Consider the following 23,557-nt stretch of genomic DNA (forward strand, 5'->3'; position numbering starts at 1 on the left):
ATGGGGCTGAGAGGACCAGCATTTGAGCTGGAGGGCAGGAAGGTGACTCCAATCTGAGACCAGGACTTGGATGCGGCTCCACTGGAACTCACCCTATCCTGGGAGCCACCTGGGCACCTGTGCTGCAGATGCAGGATTCGAACCCAGGTCTGGCCACTCCGTTCCCACTCTTCTGCTATGAATGCTGGGCCAGAAGCCTTCTCAAAGCTCCCTGGCTTGTCTCACCTGATGGTTCCTGACCAAGACCACAGGGTACCCTCCCCTGGTGGAGGTCCATGGGGCCACCCCTAGGCGGGAGTTCAGGGACAGTGCAGCGGTATGAAGGAGCACTGGAGCTGAATGGACCCCAGGGTGCCCTGAATGCTCTCCCAGTCTTGGGGCACCACTTTCCTACCCTTCTCTACTTCTCTGCTTTTCCTACCCTTCTCTACCTTTTTCCTTCCTATTTTTGTGTCCCTGCCACACTGTGAACTCAGCCCTATCTTCCTCTTCCCTCTTCGCTTTGGGGAAAGCTAGCGAAGTTCATCTAAGGTACAGTACAAGTTACTTTTCTGTTCGATTGGTGACCTCAAACTTCCCCCATCTAAAGGACGCCTTAGACCTCAGCATTCTATCTGTGCAGAAAGTCTCCTACACCCATCCTGCCTCCCTGCCCAAGCTGGTGAAAAGTTTGCTGCAGATGCTGCAGGAGGATGGGGATCCACACAGCCCTGCAAGGCCTCAGGAGCCTCTGGGAGCTGCTTTGTATGTGAGCTGCACTTGGCCAAGCCAAGCTCTGGCAGCTGCAGTGGCTGCTCCCTGTGGCTTCCTATCCCTCATCCATGCTCCAAATCTCCTCAGCAACCATCTGCCAAAAAGCTGCGTGGCAACACCTGGCTCAGAATCTGATATCATCCCAGACTAAGCTCTGCCCTCCAGAGTTGCATGTGTGGGTTTGCTCCCTGGTTCTTGGCCTTATACCTGAATGTGTCTCAGAGCACTTGGCCTGCTCTCTTGGCCTGCCAACTGTGTTCTAGGAGGGCTCTGTGCTCCAGGTTGTGATTTGGACAACTGGCTTGTGGCCCTCATCCAGTGAAAGGCCTCTTTCCACACACCTGGGGTCTGGCAGTCACACCTCAGTGGCACTGTCAGAGGCCTACTTCAAAGCAGACTCCTATTCCCAAGGAAATCCAGCTTGACAAGGTTTGAGAGACCCCAGGAGGGTAACACAATGTGGCCCCTTCTGGAATATAGCAGACAGACTCTAGAATGACTCCCATGACCCCCACCTCCTGCTATGCATGCCCTTGTGTGATCTTACCTTGAGTGTGTGCATGACCTGTGCCTTGTTGTAACTAATAGAATACACAGAGGTAATGGGGTGTCACTTTTGTGATAGCAGTCTATCCCTTGCTAGCTTTAATAAAGTGAGCTGCTAGGCTATGAGCTGTCCTGTGAAGAGGCCCATGTGGCAGGGTACTGGGATTGCCTCCAGCCCCCAACTAGCAAGAAACTGGGGCCCTCAATCATCCCATCCACAGGAGTTGAGTGTGGCTAGCAACACTCAACTTAAACACTGAAGCTTAAATGTGAGCTTCAGAAGTGGCTTCTTTCCTGGTCATGCCTGAAGGGGAGACCACAGCCCCAGCTGACACCTTGATTGACGCCTAATGGGACCTTGAGCAGAGAACCCAACAAAGCCACACTTGGGCTGATCTACAAAAACTGGGAGATCATAAATATGTGTTGTTTTAAGTTGCTCATTTGTAGTGAGTGATGTTCTTATGCAGCATAGATAACTCATACACAGAGAACCAAGGCCACGTGAGAACCCTGTGGGGGCCCCTGCTGCTCAGCCACTTCTCATGTGCTGGGACAGCTGTCTCTCTGGCCTCTAGCACCAAGGTCCCCACTATCCCAGGCCTTGACTCTGGGATCAGAGAGGGATAAAAGCCCCATGGAGCCAGGCAGACTCCTCCCTCTGCAGTGCTCCCTGGGCTGCACTCACCTAGCTTGTCTGGCACACACAAGTTGGAGTAGAGGAGGCAGGAAGCCCTGGGAAGGGAGGGGGTGACAGCCTTGCTTAACTGTGGGATGAGTGCCCACCAAATTTCCCTTCCCCCTTCCCCTGCTTGTGAGCCCCCAGGGGACCTGTGTCAGTTAACTTTCTAGAGGCTTCTATGTCCCCTAACTTGGATGACACCCATGGGCCTCGCCAACTCAGCACAGGGAACATATGCCCATGGTGGCATGGGGAAAGAACCCAGCCTCTCCCCTGCCCAGGCTCCTGCACCCCATAGCTGTCACTCCTCTGGAACCTCTCAGGGCAGCACAAGGAGTGGTAGCCTCAGAGTGGCCTTCACCCTTCAGGCACTGTCGTCCTCCAGATTGGCTACAACCCAGCTCTTGCTCCCATGCCCACAGCCATGAGAACAGCCACCTCCCCAGGGGTCCATGAGCGCTACTCACCAGGAGCCCACCCAAGCCAGGAGGGAGCTGGGGGCAAGTTCCAACCACCCCCTTGAATACTGCATACCCATGAACCCAGCAGGAGCATCTGAGGGCAGCTGGGAAGAGATCTGACCACTGAAAGACTATAGGGAACCCCTTGAACCTCACTCCACTACTGCACGTGGATTTGCTTCCTGTGGGCTGCCCAAGAGAGCCTCTGATAAAGGAAGCTTCTGAGGATGGGCCACTAAAGATGACCAAGGACACCTTTCTGTGCTGTCCCCACTCTGCACTCTATCTCCCATCCCACACTGCCTCCAGCTGGAGGAAGGAAGGGAGGGTTTAGAGACCAGGATTCACAGTGTCCCTGCCACACTGTGAACTCAGCCTTATCTTCCTTGTCTTCCTCACAGCCTCTAGCTCAGAGGAGGACCTGGACAAATGGATGATACATAGGCAACCACTCTAATGTTCCTCCTTGACTGTTCTCTAGAGCTACTTAGTAGAGACCAGAGTGTGTGGGGGGAAAGCACTGGTAAACTTCCACCCGTAGACAGAAGACCTCAGCAGCCTTCACCGTGGGATGCAGCACTTTCTTTATTGCCCATCCAGGGAACAGCCAAGCCAGCTCCATCTGCATTCTGGCTGCAGCATGTACATTAGGAGACTCAGGGGCCACAGTGTGGGACCGTGCACGCTGGCAAGGCACTGGTGGATGCTGGCAAGCAAGTGGACATGGATAGATGAGAATGACAACTCACAGATGTCCTGGCTTCTGCTGGCCCGGCTGCCAGCCACTGGACGCCATCACCCTTCTGCCTAGCACGTGTGTATTGTCACACAAAACATCTTGAAGCTTGCCATTAGTGAGAATTCAACAAAGAAGTAAGCTAAGAGAGAAGGAAACAGCGTCTCCTGGAATATACCGCACTCTGCCTGAAATAGGAAAACTATGTTTGCCAGGAAGCAGCAGCAGCAGGAAAGAAGTTATACCAAAAACTACTCGTACACCACAGACATTAGAACCCTTTCCTCAAAGAAACACTCATGTTCTGTTGGGTATTATGGACAGGTCTCTTGAACTTTTTCTAATAAAGACCAACAAACTTTCCCAGCAATGCCTCTGAGTACCGTGTGAATTCTGGTGTCTTGTGGGAAGTCAGGGTGCCTTCTTTGCATCCAAAGCTTTGGTTCCATTTTAGGAGGGCAGTGTGATGGTGACAAAGGTGTTCTGGTCATTTCTGCTCTGTTCTCAGTTCTGTGAAGTGAGGTGGATGTAATGTGCTGTGGGATGGGGTGCTCCATATGTGTGTGTAGCCTTTACTTTCCAACTTAGTTTTTGCATCTCTCTTATGCTGATGAGCCATAGCTCTCAGCCTTCATTTGGTCACAGGACTGAGCCTTTGCCTACATCATCAGCTTTTTTGTTCTGCTCTAGCAGGATTAACTCTGTTCTTGCCGCAGATGTCACTGTCACTCCGGAGTCCAGCCCAGTGCTCACAGGCCCGACCAGTTCACCCTCTTCCTTCTCTTCAGGGGAGAAACTTTCTTGGGCATCAAAAAAGGTGATTGTTTCTTCTTGAAGTTTTTGTTCTTCCAGCTCTGCCTCATCTTCGGTGCTTTTGCTTTTCTTGGTAGGAGATGAGGAGAACCCTAATTTGGGAAATCGGAACCAGCCTGCCTTCTCCTGTTTTTTAGGCAGTTCTGCCTCTGGTCGTGCCTCAGGCTGTGTTTGAATAGGAGCAGATCTCTGGATGTCATTTTTGGAATCGACACCTGTCTCATCAACAGAAGAGGAAAACCCAATATTTGGAAGCCAAAACCAGAGCAGACCAGATTTTTTACTTTCTGGTTTCTCTTTTGGAGCCCTGCCTTCATCCACCAGTGGTGTGGTTGCCTCTTGGCTATCATCAGGGGGAAACTCAAGAATTTCTGCTGGCTCCTCATCTGAACAGCTGTCTGCAAGCTGATGGCCAGAAGGAAGTTCAAATGTGAGTGTTTGCTGTCCCAGTACATTGACGCTGGAAGAGATCATCTCAAATGGTTCTCCAGTGTCAGGCTGGAGATCTCCAGAAATGGAGTCTGCTCCTGGGGCAGCTTGTGTGGGAGCCTCTTCTGCACCCTCCTGAGTCCTAGAGTGCTGAGTCACTGTTGTGTACACTGTAGCCTGCGTGCGGGGCTCTGGGATTTTCACCTTTAATAAGGAAAATCCATATGAAGGTGTTTGAATCTCTGATGCAGGGATCTCTGATTCCCGCACAATCTGAGTGGAAAAAGCCCTGGGTGCTGAGAGATCTACAAACTCTGGTGTCACTATGCTGTGTATAGTGACTTCTTGACTTTCAACCTGAGCACCCTGAATATGCACTCTAACCTTTGAAATTGGGGAAGCTTCCAAAGGCAGGTTAAGCTCCACAGGCTGCTCCCTGGGGACCCCAGCACCTGCCTTCAGGATGCTGGCTCCCCAGAGCCCTGGACTTTCCTTACAAAGGGCTATGTCAATATTTGCCTCTGGACACTGCACTTCCCTCACAGTGGGGATGAACACGTCATCCTCTGAGCTGGGGGCAGGGAAGGAGAACCTCGGTACCTTTAATTTGGGGAATTTGACAGTTAGTACAGAATCTTCCCACAGTTGATCCATATTAACCACAGAAACGTGGGATGGCATATCAGTACTTGAAGCTTTCAGTTTAAGTGGACCTTCAGGCTGGGATGACCATGTCTCTGTTTTATCCTCCATGCTGGCAAGGTCATGTCCTGGCTTGGAAAGAGGAGTCTCATGTATTTCTCCTGGAAGAACCTGGGTTTCTGGAAGCCTCATGCCAGGCATCTGAAAAGGGAGAGGTCCTTTGGTTGGATGGATCCTGACCTCAGAAGTGGAAAGCTCATCCCCGGTCATCTCAGCAGTGGAAAGGTGCAGCTTCAAGCCTGTGCTGTCAAGATCACACCTTAGAACATCTGTGGATGATTTGCTCTCAGAAGCTGTCACTTCTGCATCTGCCTCTGGGAGCTGTAGGGACATACTTGCCTCCATGTTTGACCCAGAAACAAGGAACTCTTTGATTCTAGCTGCTGCTTCATCCCCTGTTGCTGCCGGTGCCTGTGTCTGAGCCACTTCCAGCTTTCCAGCCCCGCCTCTGTCCCTGGAAGAGCGCCTAAGGCTGGGCATGCGGAACTTGGGCATTTTAAACCAGCTTTCCTGAGAGTCCCTGGTCGTGGCTTCCTCCTCTGGGCTTTCCACTGTGGGGACTTCAGCATCTGGTTTTCTACAGAATGGCTGGAGGGGGTCTTCAGGTGTGGGAGCTATCCCCTCCCCACAAGGCTGGCTTGCTGGGACATCGCCGAGCCCACATCCTTTGCTGTCACCTTCGGTAGACAGACCATGTTTGGGAAGAGGCAGGTCAGCTTCAGACTGGCTCACCTGCCCCTTGGCCTTGGAGGATCTGAGATCAGGTTTGGCAAAGCCCAAACTGGGAATGCGGACCTGTGGACAGGGGAGGTTCACATCCTCACCTTCTGTGGCACTTGCTGTTGCACCAAGTCCTCCCCCACCACCGTCAGTGCTGGCCTTTTCTGTGTCTTGAAAGCTACCCCCTGCTGTGACACTAGAAAGAGAAGGATCCATGTCTATCTGTGGCAGGCTGACCCCACTCTTAGAAGCCTTCATTTTGGGTAGTGCAAGTTTTGGCATGGCGAAGCCAGGCTTTGTGCTCCTTTCCTTCTCTCCATCCCTCTCAGGAGGCAGATCTATGTGCATGGCAGACTTTGGGGCCACTTCATCCTTGTCTAAAACCAGGCTGAGTTTTGAGTCCTCCACGCTGCATTCTGGGTCCACCTTTGGCCCTGCTTCCTTCTTCGGGGACCACCTAAATGATGGAAGCTTAATCTTAGGCATTTTGAAGGGACTCCCTTTCCCTTCGTGGTCAGTATCTTCAGAAGGGGCTTCTCCGGGGACCGCTACTGATGTCTGCAAGGAGGCCACAAGCTCTTCCGGGCCCTGGGACACAGAGGTGCCTGGGGATGGCAGATGGGTGCTTGGCAAGGGGCACTGCACTCCCTCTCCAGGGCTAAGAGGAGACATGACTGGGGCACCCGCTGCTGCATGTAAGTCTCCCTCAGGAACTGACATTTGGGGAGCTGAAAACACAAACTTTGGTTTATAGAATTTAGGAAAAGACACCTGACCAAGAGAAACAGGAATCATGGAATTCAGTGGACCAGAGTGACTTTCCGTTTCAGATATTGGAACTCCCTCTGGAGGTTGCAGGTCAGCAGAGCACTCTGTTTTGGGAAGAGGAAACTCAGCCTGAGACCCAGAAGGAATTTCCAGAGCAAGCTCAGGGGCCAAGGCAGCTCTGGGAACGGTCACCTGGTATTTTGTAAGAGTAACACCCTCACAGGGAGAGAGAATAGAAGATTCAAAGTGAGGACCAGTGAGATCAATCCGGGATGATGGAAACCCAGTCAAACCAACCTCAGGCATCTGCATGGATGGCTCTGAACCACCCGAAACCTGCTGTAATTCACAACTTGAGGATTCTGAAGATGATAAGGGAATCGTGGAAAGACCTACGCCAGATTCTGCACCTGAGACTAAACTATCTTTAGCAGTTTTGGCAGAAGAAAATGAAACTTTGGGCATTTTAAAATGCAGTTTCTTAAACTTCGAATCCACTCCAGCTTCTCCAACAGCAAGCCCCAGGTTACTGTCGCGTGATGGATCATGAAGATCACCTTCACGAACAACAGACTCCACAATGGGAAATGCTGAAGTCTTCTCACGGAATGTAACATTTCCTTTGATTTCAGAGGATGACATGGAAATTTTCTTTGACGACCATTCAGCACCAGACGTGCTCAGTTTTTGCACTTGAAACTTGTTGTCTTTTGCAGCTAAATCCTCGTGGACCAGGGACAGGTCCCCCTCTAGCCCCGCGCCGTGAAACATCGCTCCTGGGGCCTGGATGTCCACCTCCGTGCTGGGCAGAGACACCTCCACGTCGGGGACCGTCACCTCTGCCTTAGGGCCTTTCAGGTCCAACTTGGGGCCCTTGACATCCACCTGGGGGCCCTTGAGGTCTACCTTGGGCATCTTGAAACTGGGCATCTGCACCTTGGGCAGGTGCCCTTTGAGGCTGGCTCCCTCGGGCATGTGGCCCTCAGGGAGCTTCATGTCCACCTGGACAGCCTGTACCTCCAGCTCGGCGGAAGGGGACGACTGAATGCTGAGGTCAGTGGTCTTGAGGTCACCCTGCATGGAAGGCAGGCTCACGTCGGCCTCCAGCTTTGGCACGGACATGTCCACCAAGGGCTCGATGGACTTGCCTGGGGCCGACACCCCAAAGGACGGCATCTTAAACTTGGGCATTTTGAACTTGCTGTCTTTCACGGTCACATCCTTGTCAGCCAGGGACAGGTCCCCCTCTAGCCGTGCACCGTCCAGCTTGGCTCCCGGGGCCTGGATGTCCACCTCCACACTGGGCAGAGACACATCCACGTCGGGGGTCATCACTTCCGCCTTGGGGCTTTTCAGGTCTAGCTTGGGGCCCTTGAGGTCTACTTTGGGCATCTTGAAACTGGGCATCTGCACCTTGGGCAGGTGCCCTTTGAGGCTGGCTCCCTCGGGCACATGACCCTCCGGGAGCTTCACGTCCACCTGGACAGCCTGAATGCTGAAGTCAGTGGTCTTGAGGTCCCCCTGCATGGAGGGGAGGCTCACGTCGGCTTCCACCTTCGGCACAGACACGTCCACCGAGGCCTCCATGGACTTGCCTGGGGCGGACAGCCCGAACGATGGCATCTTGAACTTGGGCATTTTGAATTTGCTGTCTTTGGCGGTCACGTCCTTGTCAGCCAGGGATAGGTCCCCCTCCAGCCGCGCGCCATCCAGTTTGACTCCTGGGGCCTGGACATCCACCTCCACGCTGGGCAGAGACACCTCCACGTCAGGGGCCGTCACCTCTGCCTTGGGGCCTTTCAGGTCCAGCTTGGAGCCCTTGATATCCACCTGGGGGCCTTTGAGGTCCACTTTGGGCATCTTCAAACTGGGCATCTGCACCTTGGGCAGGTGCCCTTTGACGCCGGCTCCCTCGGGCAAGTGGCCCTCTGGGAGCGTCATGTCCACCTGTACAGCCTGGACTTCCAGGTCGGCGGATGGGGGCTGAATGCTGAGGTCCGTGGTCTTGAGGTCCCCCTGCATGGAGGGGAGGCTCACGTCGGCCTCCACCTTCGGCACACACACGTCCACCGAGGCCTCGATGGACTTGCCTGGGGCTGACACCCCAAAGGATGGCATCTTGAACTTGGGCATTTTGAATTTGCTGTCTTTGGCGTTCACGTCCTTGTCAGCCAGGGATAGGTCCCCCTCCAGCCGCGCGCCATCCAGTTTGACTCCTGGGGCCTGGACATCCACCTCCACGCTGGGCAGAGACACCTCCACATCGGGGGCCGTCACCTCTGCCTTGGGGCCTTTCAAGTCCAGCTTGGGGCCCTTGATATCCACCTGGGGGCCTTTGAGGTCCACTTTGGGCATCTTGAAACTGGGCATCTCCATCTTAGGTAGGTGCCCTTTGAGGCCAGCTCCCTCGGGCACATGGCCTTCAGGGAGCGTCACGTCCACCTGGACAGCCTGGACCTCCAGGTGAGCAGAAGGGGGCTGAATGCTGAGGTCTGTGGTCTCGAGGTCCCCCTGCATGGAGGGGAGGCTCACATCTGCCTCCACCTTCGGCACAGACATGTCCATAGAGGCCTCGATGGACTTGCCTGGGGCCGACACTCCGAAGGATGGCATCTTGAACTTGGGCATTTTGAACTTGCTGTGTTTGGTGGACACGTCCTTGTCGGCCAGGGACAGTTCCCCCTCCAGTCGTGCATCATCCAGCTTGACTCCTGGGGCCTGGACGTCCACCTCCACGCTGGGCAGAGACACCTCCACGTCAGGGGCCGTCACCTCCGCCTTGGGGCCTTTCAGGTCCACCTTGGGACCCTTGATGTGCACCTGGGGGCCTTTGAGGTCCACTTTGGGCATCTTGAAACTGGGCATCTCCACCTTGGGCAGGTGCCCTTTGACGCCGGCTCCCTCGGGCAGGTGGGCCTCTGGGAGCGTCATGTCCACTTGGCCAGCCTGGACTTCCAGGTCGGCAGAAGGGGGCTGAATGCTTATGTCCGTGGTCTTGAGACCCCCCTGCATGGAGACGAGGCTCACGTCGGCCTCCACCTTCGGCGCAGACACGTCCACCGAGGCCTCGATGGACTTGCCTGGGGCCGACACCCCAAAGGACGGCATCTTGAACTTGGGCATTTTGAACTTGCTGTCTTTCGCGGTCACATCCTTGTCAGCCAGGGACAGTTCCCCCTCCAGCCGTGCGCCGTCCAGCTTGGCTCCTGGGGCCTGGATATCCACCTCCACGCTGGGCAGAGACACATCCACGTCAGGGGTCATCACCTCCGCCTTGGGGCCTTTCAGGTCCAGCTTGGGGCCCTTGACGTCCACTTTGGGCATCTTGAAACTGGGCATCTGCACCTTGGGTAGGTGCCCTTTGAGGCCAGCACCCTCGGGCACGTGGCCCTCCGGGAGCTTCACGTCCACCTGGACAGCCTGGACCTCCAGCTCAGCGGATGGGGGCTCAATGCTGAGGTCAGTGGTCTTGAGGTCCCCCTGCATGGAGGGGAGGCTCACGTCGGCCTCCACCTTCGGCGCAGACACGTCCACCGTGGCCTCGATGGACTTGCCTGGGGCTGACACCCCAAAGGACGGCATCTTGAACTTGGGCATTTTGAACTTGCTGTCTTTTGCGGTCAAGTCCTTGTCGGCTACGGACAGGTCCCCCTCCATCCGCGTGTGGTCCAGCTTGGCTACCGGGGCCTGGATGTCCACCTCCATGCTGGGCAGAGACACCTCCACGTCGGGGGCCGTCACCTCCGCCTTGGGGCCTTTCAGGTCCAGCTTGGGGCCCTTGACATCCACCTGGGGGCCTTTGAGGTCCACTTTGGGCATCTTCAAACTGGGCATCTGCACCTTGGGCAGGTGCCCTTTGATGCCGGCTCCCTCGGGCAAGTGGCCCTCCAGGAGCGTCATGTCCACCTGTACAGCCTGGACTTCCAGGTCGGCGGATGGGGGCTGAATGCTGAGGTCCGTGGTCTTGAGGTCCCCCTGCATGGAGGGGAGGCTCACGTCGGCCTCCACCTTCGGCGCAGACAGGTCAACTGAGGCCTCCATGGACTTGCCTGGGGCGGACAGCCCGAATGATGGCATCTTGAACTTGGGCATTTTGAATTTGCTGTCTTTGGCGGTCACGTCCTTGTCAGCCAGGGATAGGTCCCCCTCCAGCCGCGCGCCATCCAGTTTGACTCCTGGGGCCTGGACATCCACCTCCACGCTGGGCAGAGACACCTCCACGTCGGGGGCCGTCACCTCTGCCTTGGGGCCTTTCAGGTCCAGCTTGGGGCCCTTGATATCCACCTGGGGGCCTTTGAGGTCCACTTTGGGCATCTTGAAACTGGGCATCTCCATCTTAGGTAGGTGCCCTTTGAGGCCAGCTCCCTCGGGCACATGGCCTTCAGGGAGCGTCACGTCCACCTGGACAGCCTGGACCTCCAGGTGAGCAGAAGGGGGCTGAATGCTGAGGTCTGTGGTCTCGAGGTCCCCCTGCATGGAGGGGAGGCTCACATCTGCCTCCACCTTCGGCACAGACATGTCCACCGAGGCCTCGATGGACTTGCCTGGGGCCGACACTCCGAAGGATGGCATCTTGAACTTGGGCATTTTGAACTTGCTGTGTTTTGTGGACACGTCCTTGTCGGCCAGGGACAGTTCCCCCTCCAGTCGTGCATCATCCAGCTTGACTCCTGGGGCCTGGACGTCCACCTCCACGCTGGGCAGAGACACCTCCACGTCGGGGGCCGTCACCTCCGCCTTGGGGCCTTTCAGGTCCAGCTTGGGACCCTTGATGTGCACCTGGGGGCCTTTGAGGTCCACTTTGGGCATCTTGAAACTGGGCATCTCCACCTTGGGCAGGTGCCCTTTGACGCCGGCTCCCTCGGGCAGGTGGGCCTCTGGGAGCGTCATGTCCACTTGGCCAGCCTGGACTTCCAGGTCGGCAGAAGGGGGCTGAATGCTTATGTCCGTGGTCTTGAGACCCCCCTGCATGGAGACGAGGCTCACGTCGGCCTCCACCTTCGGCGCAGACACGTCCACCGAGGCCTCGATGGACTTGCCTGGGGCCGACACCCCAAAGGACGGCATCTTGAACTTGGGCATTTTGAACTTGCTGTCTTTCGCGGTCACATCCTTGTCAGCCAGGGACAGTTCCCCCTCCAGCCGTGCGCCGTCCAGCTTGGCTCCTGGGGCCTGGATATCCACCTCCACGCTGGGCAGAGACACATCCACGTCAGGGGTCATCACCTCCGCCTTGGGGCCTTTCAGGTCCAGCTTGGGGCCCTTGACGTCCACTTTGGGCATCTTGAAACTGGGCATCTGCACCTTGGGTAGGTGCCCTTTGAGGCCAGCACCCTCGGGCACGTGGCCCTCCGGGAGCTTCACGTCCACCTGGACAGCCTGGACCTCCAGCTCAGCGGATGGGGGCTCAATGCTGAGGTCAGTGGTCTTGAGGTCCCCCTGCATGGAGGGGAGGCTCACGTCGGCCTCCACCTTCGGCGCAGACACGTCCACCGTGGCCTCGATGGACTTGCCTGGGGCTGACACCCCAAAGGACGGCATCTTGAACTTGGGCATTTTGAACTTGCTGTCTTTTGCGGTCAAGTCCTTGTCGGCTACGGACAGGTCCCCCTCCATCCGCGTGTGGTCCAGCTTGGCTACCGGGGCCTGGATGTCCACCTCCATGCTGGGCAGAGACACCTCCACGTCGGGGGCCGTCACCTCCGCCTTGGGGCCTTTCAGGTCCAGCTTGGGGCCCTTGACATCCACCTGGGGGCCTTTGAGGTCCACTTTGGGCATCTTCAAACTGGGCATCTGCACCTTGGGCAGGTGCCCTTTGATGCCGGCTCCCTCGGGCAAGTGGCCCTCCAGGAGCGTCATGTCCACCTGTACAGCCTGGACTTCCAGGTCGGCGGATGGGGGCTGAATGCTGAGGTCCGTGGTCTTGAGGTCCCCCTGCATGGAGGGGAGGCTCACGTCGGCCTCCACCTTCGGCGCAGACAGGTCAACTGAGGCCTCCATGGACTTGCCTGGGGCGGACAGCCCGAACGATGGCATCTTGAACTTGGGCATTTTGAATTTGCTGTCTTTGGCGGTCACGTCCTTGTCAGCCAGGGATAGGTCCCCCTCCAGCCGCGCGCCATCCAGTTTGACTCCTGGGGCCTGGACATCCACCTCCACGCTGGGCAGAGACACCTCCACGTCGGGGGCCGTCACCTCTGCCTTGGGGCCTTTCAGGTCCAGCTTGGGGCCCTTGATATCCACCTGGGGGCCTTTGAGGTCCACTTTGGGCATCTTGAAACTGGGCATCTCCATCTTAGGTAGGTGCCCTTTGAGGCCAGCTCCCTCGGGCACATGGCCTTCAGGGAGCGTCACGTCCACCTGGACAGCCTGGACCTCCAGGTGAGCAGAAGGGGGCTGAATGCTGAGGTCTGTGGTCTCGAGGTCCCCCTGCATGGAGGGGAGGCTCACATCTGCCTCCACCTTCGGCACAGACATGTCCACCGAGGCCTCGATGGACTTGCCTGGGGCCGACACTCCGAAGGATGGCATCTTGAACTTGGGCATTTTGAACTTGCTGTGTTTTGTGGACACGTCCTTGTCGGCCAGGGACAGTTCCCCCTCCAGTCGTGCATCATCCAGCTTGACTCCTGGGGCCTGGACGTCCACCTCCACGCTGGGCAGAGACACCTCCACGTCGGGGGCCGTCACCTCCGCCTTGGGGCCTTTCAGGTCCAGCTTGGGACCCTTGATGTGCACCTGGGGGCCTTTGAGGTCCACTTTGGGCATCTTGAAACTGGGCATCTCCACCTTGGGCAGGTGCCCTTTGACGCCGGCTCCCTCGGGCAGGTGGGCCTCTGGGAGCGTCATGTCCACTTGGCCAGCCTGGACTTCCAGGTCGGCAGAAGGGGGCTGAATGCTTATGTCCGTGGTCTTGAGACCCCCCTGCATGGAGACGAGGCTCACGTCGGCCTCCACCTTCGGCGCAGACACGTCCACCGAGGCCTCGATGGACTTGCCTGGGGCCGACACCCCAAAGGACGGCATCTTGAACTTGGGCATTTTGAACTTGCTGTCTTTCGCGGTCACATCCTTGTCAGCCAGGGACAGTTCCCCCTCCAGCCGTGCGCCGTCCAGCTTGGCTCCTGGGGCCTGGATGTCCACCTCCACGCTGGGCAGAGACACATCCACGTCAGGGGTCATCACCTCCGCCTTGGGGCCTTTCAGGTCCAGCTTGGGGCCCTTGACGTCCACTTTGGGCATCTTGAAACTGGGCATCTGCACCTTGGGTAGGTGCCCTTTGAGGCCAGCACCCTCGGGCACGTGGCCCTCCGGGAGCTTCACGTCCACCTGGACAGCCTGGACCTCCAGCTCAGCGGATGGGGGCTCAATGCTGAGGTCAGTGGTCTTGAGGTCCCCCTGCATGGAGGGGAGGCTCACGTCGGCCTCCACCTTCGGCGCAGACACGTCCACCGTGGCCTCGATGGACTTGCCTGGGGCCGACACCCCAAAGGACGGCATCTTGAACTTGGGCATTTTGAACTTGCTGTCTTTTGCGGTCAAGTCCTTGTCGGCTACGGACAGGTCCCCCTCCATCCGCGTGTGGTCCAGCTTGGCTCCCGGGGCCTGGATGTCCACCTCCATGCTGGGCAGAGACACCTCCACGTCGAGGGCCGTCACCTCCGCCTTGGGGCCTTTCAGGTCCAGCTTGGGGCCCTTGATATCCACCTGGGGGCCTTTGAGGTCCACTTTGGGCATCTTCAAACTGGGCATCTGCACCTTGGGCAGGTGCCCTTTGACGCCGGCTCCCTCGGGCAAGTGGCCCTCCAGGAGCGTCATGTCCACCTGTACAGCCTGGACTTCCAGGTCGGCGGATGGGGGCTGAATGCTGAGGTCCGTGGTCTTGAGGTCCCCCTGCATGGAGGGGAGGCTCACGTCGGCCTCCACCTTCGGTGCAGACAGGTCAACTGAGGCCTCCATGGACTTGCCTGGGGCGGACACCCCAAAGGATGGCATCTTGAACTTGGGCATTTTGAATTTGCTGTCTTTGGCGGTCACGTCCTTGTCAGCCAGGGATAGGTCCCCCTCCAGCCGCGCGCCATCCAGTTTGACTCCTGGGGCCTGGACATCCACCTCCACGCTGGGCAGAGACACCTCCACGTCGGGGGCCGTCACCTCTGCCTTGGGGCCTTTCAGGTCCAGCTTGGGGCCCTTGATATCCACCTGGGGGCCTTTGAGGTCCACTTTGGGCATCTTGAAACTGGGCATCTCCATCTTAGGTAGGTGCCCTTTGAGGCCAGCTCCCTCAGGCACATGGCCTTCAGGGAGCGTCACGTCCACCTGGACAGCCTGGACCTCCAGGTGAGCAGAAGGGGGCTGAATGCTGAGGTCTGTGGTCTCGAGGTCCCCCTGCATGGAGGGGAGGCTCACATCTGCCTCCACCTTCGGCACAGACATGTCCACCGAGGCCTCGATGGACTTGCCTGGGGCCGACACTCCGAAGGATGGCATCTTGAACTTGGGCATTTTGAACTTGCTGTGTTTCGTGGACACGTCCTTGTCGGCCAGGGACAGTTCCCCCTCCAGTCGTGCATCATCCAGCTTGACTCCTGGGGCCTGGACGTCCACCTCCACGCTGGGCAGAGACACCTCCACGTCGGGGGCCGTCACCTCCGCCTTGGGGCCTTTCAGGTCCAGCTTGGGACCCTTGATGTGCACCTGGGGGCCTTTGAGGTCCACTTTGGGCATCTTGAAACTGGGCATCTCCACCTTGGGCAGGTGCCCTTTGACGCCGGCTCCCTCGGGCAGGTGGGCCTCTGGGAGCGTCATGTCCACTTGGCCAGCCTGGACTTCCAGGTCGGCAGAAGGGGGCTGAATGCTTATGTCCGTGGTCTTGAGACCCCCCTGCATGGAGACGAGGCTCACGTCGGCCTCCACCTTCGGCGCAGACACGTCCACCGAGGCCTCGATGGACTTGCCTGGGGCCGACACCCCAAAGGACGGCATCTTGAACTTGGGCATTTTGAACTTGCTGTCTTTCGCGGTCACATCCTTGTCAGCCAGGGACAGTTCCCCCTCCAGCCGTGCGCCGTCCAGCTTGGCTCCTGGGGCCTGGATGTCCACCTCCACGCTGGGCAGAGACACATCCACGTCAGGGGTCATCACCTCCGCCTTGGGGCCTTTCAGGTCCAGCTTGGGGCCCTTGACGTCCACTTTGGGCATCTTGAAACTGGGCATCTGCACCTTGGGTAGGTGCCCTTTGAGGCCAGCACCCTCGGGCACGTGGCCCTCCGGGAGCTTCACGTCCACCTGGACAGCCTGGACCTCCAGCTCAGCGGATGGGGGCTCAATGCTGAGGTCAGTGGTCTTGAGGTCCCCCTGCATGGAGGGGAGGCTCACGTCGGCCTCCACCTTCGGCGCAGACACGTCCACCGTGGCCTCGATGGACTTGCCTGGGGCCGACACCCCAAAGGACGGCATCTTGAACTTGGGCATTTTGAACTTGCTGTCTTTTGCGGTCAAGTCCTTGTCGGCTACGGACAGGTCCCCCTCCATCCGCGTGTGGTCCAGCTTGGCTCCCGGGGCCTGGATGTCCACCTCCATGCTGGGCAGAAACACCTCCACGTCGGGGGCCGTCACCTCCGCCTTGGAGCCTTTCAGGTCCAGCTTGGGGCCCTTGATGTCCACCTGGGGGCCTTTGAGGTCCACTTTGGGCATCTTCAAACTGGGCATCTCCACCTTGGGCAGGTGCCCTTTGAGGCCAGCTCCTTCGGGCACGTGGCCTTCTGGGAGCGTCACGTCCACCCGGACAGCCTGGACCTCCAGGTCAGCGGAAGGGGGCTGAATGCTGAGGTCAGTGGTCTTGAGGTCCCCCTGCATGGAGGGGAGGCTCGCGTCGGCCTCCACCTTTGGCACGGACACGTCCACCGAGGCCTCGATGGACTTGCCTGGGGCCGACACCCCGAAGGATGGCATCTTGAACTTGGGCATTTTGAACTTGCCATCTTTGGCGGTCACGTCCTTGTCAGCTAGGGACAGGTCCCCCTCCATCCCTGCACCGTCAAGCTTGGTCGCCGGGGCCTGGATGTCCACCTCCATGATGGGCAGAGACACCTCCACGTCGGGGGCCGTCACCTCCGCCTTGGGGCCTTTCAGGTCCAGCTTGGGGCCCTTGATGTGCACCTGGGGGCCCTTGAGGTCCACTTTGGGCATCTTGAAACTGGGCATCTCCACCTTGGGCAGGTGCCCTTTGACGCCAGCTCCCTCGGGCAGGCGGCCCTCCGGGAGCGTCATATCCACCTGGACAGCCTGGATCTCCAGGTCGGCGGAAGAGGGCTGAATGCTGAGGTCAGTGGTTTTGAGGTCCCCCTGCATGGAGGACAGGCTCACGTCGGCCTCCACCTTTGGAACAGACACGCCCACCGAGGCCTCAATAGACTTGCCTGGGGCCGACACCCCCAAGGATGGCATCTGGAACTTAGGCATTTTGAACTTGCTGTGTTTGGCGGTCACGTCCTTGTCGGCCAGGGTCAGGTCCCCCTCCAGCCGTGCATCATCCAGCTTGGCTACGGGGGCCTGCATGTCCACCTCCACGCTGGGCAGAGACACCTCCAGGACGGGGGCTGTCACCTCCGCCTTGGGGCCTTTCAGGTCCAGCGTGGGGCCCTTGATATCAACCTGGGGGCCTTTGGGGTCCACTTTGGGCATCTTGAAACTGGGCATCTGCACCTTGGGCAGGTGCCCTTTGAGGCCAGCTCCCTCGGGCATGTAGCCTTCCGGGAGCGTCATGTCCACCCGGACAGCCTGGACCTGCAGGTCAGCGGAAGGGGGCTGAATGCTGAGGTCAGTGGTCTTGAGGTCCCCCTGAATGGAGGGGAGGCTCAGTTCGGCCTCCACCTTTGGTGTAGACACGTCCATCGAGGCCTCGATGGACTTGCCTGGGGCCGACACCCCGAAGCATGGCATCTTGAACTTGGGCATTTTGAACTTGCTGTCTTTGGCGGTCACATCCTTGTGGGCCAGGGACAGGTCCCCCTCCAGCCCCACGCCATCCAGTTTGGCTGCCGGGGCCTGGACGTCAACCTCCACGCTGGGCAGAGACACCTCCATGTCGGGGGCCGTCTCCTCCACCTTGGAGCCCTTCAGGTCTAGCTTGGGGCCCTTGATGTGCACCTGGGGGCCCTTGAGGTCCACTTTGGGCATCTTGAAACTGGGCATCTCTACCTTGGGCAGGTGCCCTTTGATGCCGGCTCCCTCGGGCAGGTGGCCCTGCAGGAGCCTCACATCCACTTGGCCAGCCTGGACCTCCAGATCGGTGGAAGGGGGCTGAATGCTTATGTCCGTGGTCTTGAAGTCCACCTTCGGCACAGATACGTCCACTGAGGCCTCCATGGACTTGCCTGGGGCGGGCAGCCCGAACGATGGCATCTTGAACTTAGGCATTTTGAATTTGCTGTCTTTGGCGGTCACGTCCTTGTCGGCCAGGGACAGGTCCCCCTCCAGCCGCACGCCATCCAGCTTGACTCCTGGGGTCTGGTGGTCCACCTGCACGCTGGGCAGAGACACCTCCACATCGGGGGCTGTCACCTCCGCCTTGGGGCCTTTCAGGTCCAGCTTGGGGCCCTTGATATCCACCTGGGGCCCTTTGAGATCCACTTTGGGCATCTTCAAACTTGGCATCTCCACCTTGGGCAGGTGCCCTTTGAGGCTGGCTCCCTCGGGCATGTGGCCTTCCGGTAGCATCACATCCACCTGGACAGCCTGGACCTCCACGTCAGCGGAAGGGGGCTGAATTCTGAAGTCAGTGGTCTTGAGGTCCCCCTGCATGGAGGGGAGGCTCACGTTGGCCTCCATCTTTGGCACAGACACATCCACCGAGGCCTCGATGGACTTGCCTGGGGCAGACACCCCGAAGGATGGCATCTTGAACTTGGGCATTTTGAACTTGCTGTCTTTGGCAGTCACATCCTTGTTGGCTAGGGACAGTTCCCCTTCCATCCCTGCACCGTCCAGCTTGGCCACCGGGGCCTGGATGTCCACCTCCATGCTGGGCAGAGACCTCTCCCCATCAGGGGCCGTCACCTCCGCCTTGGGGCCTTTCAGGTCCAGCTTGGGGCCCTTGATGTGCACCTGGGGGCCCTTGAGGTCCACTTTGGGCATCTTGAAACTGGGCATCTCCACCTTGGGCAGGTGCCCTTTGACGCCAGCTCCCTCGGGCACGTGGGCCTCTGGGAGCGTCATGTCCACTTGGCCAGCCTGGACTTCCAGGTCGGCGGAAGGGGGCTGAATGCTTATGTCCGTGGTCTTGAGACCCCCCTGCATGGAGACGAGGCTCACGTCGGCCTCCACCTTCGGCGCAGACACGTCCACTGAGGCCTCGATGGACTTGCCTGGGGCCGACACCCCGAAGGACGGCATCTTGAACTTGGGCGTTTTGAACTTGCTGTCTTTCACAGTCACATCCTTGTCAGCCAGGGACAGTTCCCTCTCCAGCCGTGTGCCGTCCAGCTTGGCTCCTGGGGCCTGGATGTCCACCTCCACACTGGGCAGAGACACATCCACGTCAGGGGTCATCACCTCCGCCTTGGGGCCTTTCAGGTCCAGCTTGGGGCCCTTGACATCCACTTTGGGCATCTTGAAACTGGGCCTCTGCACCTTGGGCAGGTGCCCTTTGAGGCCAGCTCCCTCAGGCACGTGGCCCTCAGGGAGCTTCACGTCCACCTGGACAGCCTGGACCTCCAGCTCAGCGGATGGGGGCTCAATGCTGAGGTCAGTGGTCTTGAGGTCCCCCTGCATGGAGGGGGGGCTCACGTCGGCCTCCATCTTTGGCACAGACACGTCCACCGAGGCCTCAATGGACTTGCCTGGGGCCGACACCCCGAAGGACGGCATCTTGAATTTGGGCATTTTGAACTTGCTGTCTTTGGTGGTCACGCCCTTGTTGGCCAGGGACAGGTCCCCCTCCAGCCGCACACCATCCAGCTTGACTCCTGGGGTCTGGTGGTCCACCTCCATGCTGGGAAGAGACACCTCCACGTCGGGGACCGTCACCTCCGCCTTGGGGCCTTTCAGGTCCAGCGTGGGTCCCTTGATATCCACCTGGGGGCCTTTGAGGTCTACTTTGGGCATCTTCAAACTTGGCATCTCCACCTTGGGCAGGTGCCCTTTGAGGCCAGCTCCTTCGGGCATGTGGCCTTCTGGGATCGTCACGTCCACCTGGACAGCCTGGACCTCCAGGTCAGCGGAAGGGGGCTGAATGCTGAGGTCAGTGGTCTTGAGGTCCCCCTGCATGGAGGGGAGGCTCACATCTGCCTCCACCTTCGGCACAGACACGTCCACCGAGGCCTCGATGGACTTGCCTGGGGCCGACACCCCGAAGGATGGCATCTTGAACTTGGGCATTTTGAATTTGGTGTGTTTGGTGGTCACGTCCTTGTCGGCCAGGGACAGTTCCCCCTCCAGCTGGGCATCATCCAGCTTGGCTCCCAGGGCCTGGATTTCCACCTCCATGCTGGGCCGGGACACCTCCACGTCAGGGGCCGTCACCTGCACCTTGGGGCCCTTCAGGTCCAGCTTGGGGCCCTTGATATCCACCTGGGGGCCCTTGAGGTCCACTTTGGGCATCTTCAAACTGGGCATATGCACCTTGGGCAGGTGCCCTTTGAGGCTGGCTCCCTCGGGCATGTGGCCCTCAGGGAGCTTCATGTCCACCTGGACAGCCTGTACCTCCAGCTCGGCGGAAGGGGACTGAATGCTGAGGTCAGTGGTCTTGAGGTCCCCCTCCATGGAGGGGAGGCTCACATTGGCCTCCACCTTTGGCACGGACACGTCCACCGAGGCCTCGATGGACTTGCCTGGGGCCGACACCCCAAAGGACGGCATCTTGAACTTGGGCATTTTGAACTTGCTGTCTTTCACGGTCACATCCTTGTCAGCCAGGGACAGGTCCCCCTCCAGTCGTGCGCCATCCAGCTTGGCTCCTGGGGCCTGGATGTCCACCTCCACGCTGGGCAGAGACACGTCCATGTCGGGGGCCGTCACCTCCACCTTGGGGCCTTTCAGGTCCAGCTTGGGGCCCTTGATATCCACCTGGGGGCCTTTGAGGTCCACTTTGGGCATCTTCAAACTTGGCATCTCCACATTGGGCAGGTGCCCTTTGAGGCCAGCTCCCTCGGGCACATGGCCCTCCGGGAGCTTCATATCCACCTGGACAGCCTGGACCTCCAGGTCAGCGGAAGGGGGCTGAATGCTGAGGTCAGTGGTCTTGAGTTCCCCCTGCATGGAGGGGAGGCTCACATCGGCCTCCATCTTTGACACAGACATGTCCACCGAGGTCTCGATGGACTTGCCTGGGGCCGACACTCCGAAGGATGGCATCTTGAACTTGGGCATTTTGAACTTGCTGTCTTTGGTGGCCACATCCTTTTCTTTCAGAATTTGTTCCTTTTTCAAGGGTTTTTGGTCATGTGTTAATTGTAATTTTGTTTCGTTTGTCATTGAGTCTCTATCTTCCTTATCTTTTAGTCCTGCCTCCGTGCCTCCCTGTTCTCTTCTGTCGGCTGTTGCTATGGCCTCTCCTGCCCTTTCCTGCTCTGTGTCTTGTGTGGCTTTTTCTCTCCCTGTCTTTGCCTGCTTGCTTGGCGACCATCCTAAGGATGGTATCTTGAACTTGGGCATTCTCATCTGTCCTTCTCTGTCTTCCCCGACCTTGTCCTGTTCCTGGGTGATCCTTGTCCTCTGTAGTCCTTCTCCATCTCCTTCACCCTCTTGTGCTTCTGCGTATGTGGCTGGTTCCCTGCCTGGTTCCCACCCTGCTCCTTCCACCTCCTCAACATTCAGGCCAGTACCCACTTTTGAGGACAGGTCCTGTCTCTTCCCTCGCTGTGGGGCACTAATGCGCCTTTCTCTTTCTGGCTCTTTTTCGGTAGAAAATGCGAATTTTGGTGTCTTTAAATCGTGTACTCGCACCCTAATTTTGGGTGGGCCGATCTGTGTGCCTCCTTCGGTTGTGTCTCTCAAGGACAGTCTGGCGATCCCAATTTCCAGGCTCTGCAGTCCCTCACCTTCACCCTCCCAGCTCATTCCAGGAGTTGGCTGGGCCCTGGGCTTCCCCTGGGCCACTGCTGTCTCCTGTGCCTGCCCCTCCAGGGTCTTTCTGTGGAACCTGGCTGCCCTGAGTCCCCCTTCCTCAGGGGTTCCCTCACAAGCTCTAGGGTCACCCAGCTCTGTGGGCAACTGTGTCACTTCTCGATCCTGTTCTGCCCTCTCCTCTCTCCTGCTGCCTGTGGCAGCCCCAGTGTCCTCAAGGCTATCACCCCAGGGCCCCAACTCTTCCAGGACCCCAGCACGGCCCACCCCTCTCTGGGACCCCCTGCCTGGCTCTCCTGTTGATGAAGGGCCCTGTCCCGAGCCTGTCCTGAATCTCAGGTTGAGGAACTTCCGCCTCCTCTGGCTGCCCGGCCCTGCCTTCTGCTCTTGGCGCTCCACTGCGAGCTGGGCCTCTGTGTCTGTGCTTGTAGGAGACACGTCATGTGCGTCCCTGGGCTCGTAGGCCTCTGACAAGCTGTGTGACCTCTGGGGTCCCGGCCCCCGCTTGCTCTTTATGGATTGAAATTTTGGCCAAGAGAGCCTCTCCCTCTGGGTCTGCCTGCCTCTCCCCACCCTGGGTTTGGAGATGAGTCTCTCTTGGTCCCCATCTCCTTCCAGAGTTTTCGTGGGAGTCTCTCTGCATCCATCAGCGACATCCGTGTCCTGAAACATAGGGAGAGGGAATCTGTTGGTACCAGTCCAAGAAGCCTGAGACCCTGGCCCAGGGACAGATGGATTGGGAGTGCTATCCCCTCCCAGCTCAGCCAGCAGGGTAGTGAAGCCAGCTGGGGCCCTGCCCCACAGGCATGGTGGTCTCACCTCCTTCTTGCCCTGTGGGCCATGCTGGGCATTGCTGGAGGCCCACTCTTCATCCTGTGGAGCAGGGAGCTGCCGTCTGATTTTGAACTGAACCCTGTACGGCTCTGAGTACTGAAGGATTTTGAGAGCATCTTCATATTTTATGTTGTCAAAGAACACGGTTGCACTGAGCAGCTGATCCCCTAGACCAAGAAAGAGCAGCCCCAGGGCCGGGTGTGTGAATGAGATGGGGTCTGCTGTCTTGCCTTGGCTGGCGAGGAGGGCCCCAGGAGCATGCATAGGGGGGATCCCACTGAGTCTGCCCCACCAGTCCCCCACCGAGTGTCTCAGGCACAGGGAAGGTGGATGGGGTCCCCCATTTTACTAGATGCAGTGGGTGATCCCAGCCTCAAGCAGCTGTGCAGAGACGTGAGGAGGTCGTCCTAGGCTCCAGGTGTGGCTCCTATCCCCCTCAATGCCCCCCTCCAGGTCCCTCCCATTCTGGTGGGGAGAATGGGGACCCCAGGGATGGAACTGCCATGGCACCTTCTCTCAAGTTGAAAAGCTTGGCAGCTGAGGAGTCCTTCAGCACTTGCTTGACAAAGATCCCCTTGTCCCCACCGCCTGTGACACTGTAGCCACTGGCTCCCGCCTCCACCTCTGTCTTCAGCGTCACCTCTGTTGCCTCCTGCATGGACTGGAGCAGAAGCACATCAGGGCCATGGTGAGCATGTGCCAGTCCCACCGTAAGCGTCCCTGCTGGGACCTGAGTCTCCAGAGGATGGGCACCCCACCATCCTTCCCATCAGCCCGGACAACACAGAACAGTGTGGGGCACCCACCGGGTGGGCTCAGCTAGCTGTGTCTGAGCTCTGGAGGAAGCCAGCTGGAAGCTTCCAGAACTCTTGTCCCCACCCCAACCTGCCAGGACTTAGGCACAGCCTGTCCATGCCACCAGGCCCAGCAGGGCACCAGGAACAGGGCAGAACGACTTCTGCTTTCCCTGTGGCCAGAGGTTCCCTTTTCAGCTCCTTTGTGCATTCTTCACAAACACGTGAAGTATGAATTGTGTGCAAGGCACCT

General features: G+C 58.4%; 1 protein-coding gene and 1 long non-coding RNA gene across 3 annotated transcripts in view; one reads left to right on the forward strand and one right to left on the reverse strand.

Moving 5' to 3' along the window:
* Positions 1 to 607: 607 nt before the first annotated feature.
* Positions 608 to 3,548, forward strand: LOC144330465 (uncharacterized). Its single transcript, XR_013396644.1, has 2 exons — positions 608 to 2,481; positions 2,844 to 3,548. It is a non-coding gene; the product is annotated as an uncharacterized LOC144330465 (long non-coding RNA).
* Positions 3,010 to 23,557, reverse strand: part of AHNAK2 (AHNAK nucleoprotein 2) — a 43,346-nt gene continuing 22,798 nt past the window's right edge. The window contains exons 5-10 of one of the 2 annotated variants that reach the window (XM_028851941.2): positions 23,021 to 23,171; positions 22,496 to 22,677; positions 19,598 to 22,339; positions 17,948 to 19,123; positions 8,165 to 16,990; positions 3,010 to 7,717 (exon numbers count right to left, since the gene is read on the reverse strand). In XM_028851941.2, coding sequence (XP_028707774.2) covers positions 3,818 to 7,717; positions 8,165 to 16,990; positions 17,948 to 19,123; positions 19,598 to 22,339; positions 22,496 to 22,677; positions 23,021 to 23,171 — 16,977 coding nt within the window. In that variant the 3' untranslated portion in view covers positions 3,010 to 3,817. Of the gene's footprint in view, positions 22,340 to 22,495; positions 22,678 to 23,020; positions 23,172 to 23,557 lie in introns of both variants that reach the window. The other variant, XM_077942009.1, reaches the window with a different exon arrangement.

This window comes from Macaca mulatta, chromosome 7 (genome assembly GCF_049350105.2).
Source record: "Macaca mulatta isolate MMU2019108-1 chromosome 7, T2T-MMU8v2.0, whole genome shotgun sequence".
Taxonomy (NCBI): domain Eukaryota; kingdom Metazoa; phylum Chordata; class Mammalia; order Primates; family Cercopithecidae; genus Macaca; species Macaca mulatta.